At 35.5% G+C, this 2,581-nt stretch overlaps 1 protein-coding gene across 1 annotated transcript; it reads right to left on the bottom strand.

Annotated features, from left to right (window-relative positions):
• Positions 1–245: 245 nt before the first annotated feature.
• On the bottom strand, positions 246–2,182 carry LOC110108802 (putative disease resistance RPP13-like protein 1). Its single transcript, XM_028698239.1, has 3 exons — positions 1,796–2,182; positions 590–1,696; positions 246–251 (listed from the first exon to the last, which is right to left on the bottom strand). Exons 1-3 carry the CDS (start codon positions 2,180–2,182, stop codon positions 246–248), a joined length of 1,500 nt encoding a protein of 499 aa, XP_028554072.1.
• Between the last annotated feature and the right edge of the window lie 399 nt (positions 2,183–2,581).

Here is a 2,581-nt window from a genome sequence, read left to right as displayed (position 1 = left end):
TAAGGAGATTTTCACTCCCAAAATATGATCTCGGCACCAATGTTTGATCATTGGTTACAATCATCAAGTGACGTAAGTTGATAAGTTCTTCCATTACATTGGGTAACATATTTATATGATATGTTTGAAGTATTAATGTTTGTAACTTGTAAAGGCTACATAGTGAGTTCTCTGTCATATGGATTGTACTTGCATTGATAGAGAGAAAACAGAGTTGTTGCAGGTCACCTATCGAATCTATAAATTCATAGCTGCATTCAAAATAAGGTACATGAAATCTCAAAACACGCAAGCAGCGCATACAAGAGAATACAATCTTAGAACAACTATTTGGATGATGTTCCACCATAGAGAAATAATGTAATTCACAAATGTAAAGTGTTCTAATATTCCCAAGTTGATGAATTTGATCAACCATTTTATCTTCTATGAATATATGCTTTGCATCTTTGGAGATATTCTTCAATTCATCAAAATCTAATGAAGAACATATCTCATTTCTAGTTATAGATTGAGCTAAATCATGCACCATATCATGCAAAATAAATCCTATATTATATTTTGAGCATTGAAAGAATGACCTTCTCACCACGTCTTCAAAGTATTCAACTGCAATATCTTCCTGTAAACATTTTCTTTCTGTGAGCTGAATGTAACCGTGATCGATCCACATTCTTATCAATTCTAGTTTCTCAAAATAATGATCCTTTGGGAACAGAGATGCATAGAGAAAGCATGGTTTAAGATATGATGGCAAGTGATTATAGCTTATGATCAGTGAAGACAAAATAATTTTTTTGGGATCCCATAAATTATTGTTTAATACATCCATCCATGTTTGCTCCTTAAAATCATTTTGTAGAAATCCCCCAATAACTTTTAAAGCCAAAGGCAATCCGCCACATTTCTTAGTAATTCTCCTCCTGAGTTGTTGAAAATCTGGATGTTGATCAAGCTTCCGACCATGGAAAGCGTGTCTTTGGAACAATAACCATGACTCCTCTTCATGCAAGCATTCAAGCTGAAGAGGAGGGGACACCATTTGCATGATGTGAGCAACTGACATAGATCGAGTTGTTACAATAATGTTTCCCACTCCAATATCAGAAAAGGGGGCTCGTAAGGCCTCCCACTTATATGCTCTCTCATTCCAAACATTATCAAGAATAAGTAAAAATCTTTTGTTTGATAGAGCCTCCTTAAGTATACAATGAAGATCCTTCAAGTTATTTTTATCATCGGGGATAGTTGACTTGGTAATAGATGACACAATTTCTTTTGTTATTCTCAAAACATCAAAGTGTTCGGAGACACTGACCCAAACCTTAGGGAAAAAATGCTGGCATACCACAAGATCATGATATATAAGTCGAGCAAATGTTGTCTTCTCCACACCCCCCAAGCCAACAATGGGAATTACAATATTCTTCTTCTCATAATGAGACAATAAAAGTTCAATTATCTTTTTCTTATCATCCTCCCTTCCAAAAATGGGAGATTCATCTTGATAAGAACTACTAGGTGGCATCTTCATAACATCGTTGAAATTAGTCCGCCAAGGTGCATCTTCTTCTCTAAGATAAAGTGCTTCTCTATCATATTCAATCTCATCAAATTTCTTTATGATCTCAATGATCCTCATGGTCATGCCACAAGAAATGGGAATTTTAATTGAATTAGATGGAGGTAGTGATACCTGATCATAGTTTTCATGCATTATCAACATATTTATAAACATATCCACTCACTTTTTAATAACTAATATTTTAATTGAATTTTGGAGTGGAAGACATACCTTTAGAGAAGATTGTGCTTCAGCTGCTGCTGTTATTCCTTCCACTTGAATTTTGATAACTTGATAATCATATTGATCCAAGACATCTTCAACATCACAAGCAACTTCTCTAAGCTCGCTGAGCCATAGCTGGATAACCTTCTCATTGATCTCCCTCTCCTCGGCATCATGAATGACTGCCTGAATTCTTCGTATCATCCTCGGCAATCGACTCAAATCCTCCATTAATCTTTTTTGGATCGAATTAACTTCGGCAGCATTTACATCTTCTTGTGCTATGGATGATGAGGAAGATGCATCCAGTGAACTAAAGGTAGGCATAAACTGAGATAACCTTTCCAAGGAAGACAATAGGTTGGAGATGATCAAAGAAGTTGTTCTTGCCATCTACAAACACTTAGCTCAAGAATCGATGAAGCTTCAATGTGGATTGATGATGATTCAGAGCAGATGAAATTATGAATTTTGAGTGATTAGCAGAGGGCAAGTCAATTCAGAGGTCTTTCATTAGCCCTTAAGACCTCCAACGATGTAGATGATAACAGTAAACTAAAACAAAATCATGAAAGGACCAACAAAGACCTTGACTTTAATTCCATCAATAATTTTGAAAACAACAAGTTTTAATATTACAATATTGAACACCACTTTTTGCTCTCGCATTCATTGCAGGCACAGCTCCTTTTCTTCCCTTGTGAGCTAGGTGGCGAATAATAAAGAAAGAGAGCACATGAGCAGATTCTTTTTGCTGTTCTCTTTTCTTTCCTATACTGTTAACGTTTTGTT

This window comes from Dendrobium catenatum, unplaced genomic scaffold (assembly GCF_001605985.2).
Source record: "Dendrobium catenatum unplaced genomic scaffold, ASM160598v2 fragScaff_scaffold_1056, whole genome shotgun sequence".
In the NCBI taxonomy this organism is placed as follows: Eukaryota; Viridiplantae; Streptophyta; class Magnoliopsida; order Asparagales; family Orchidaceae; genus Dendrobium; species Dendrobium catenatum.
Note: the sequence above shows the minus strand (reverse complement) of the source record. Positions and strands in the feature narration are given on the sequence as shown.

What these genes read in the sequence shown, in the direction of transcription:
- LOC110108802 (XM_028698239.1), bottom strand. Translation starts at nt 2,182, where the DNA reads ATGGCAAGAACAACTTCTTTGATCATCTCCAACCTATTGTCTTCCTTG. An exon ending in AAGCACAATCTTCTCTAAAG is followed by an intron (nt 1,697 to 1,795) that starts GTATGTCTTCCA and finishes AACTATGATCAG; the next exon opens with GTATCACTACCTCCATCTAA.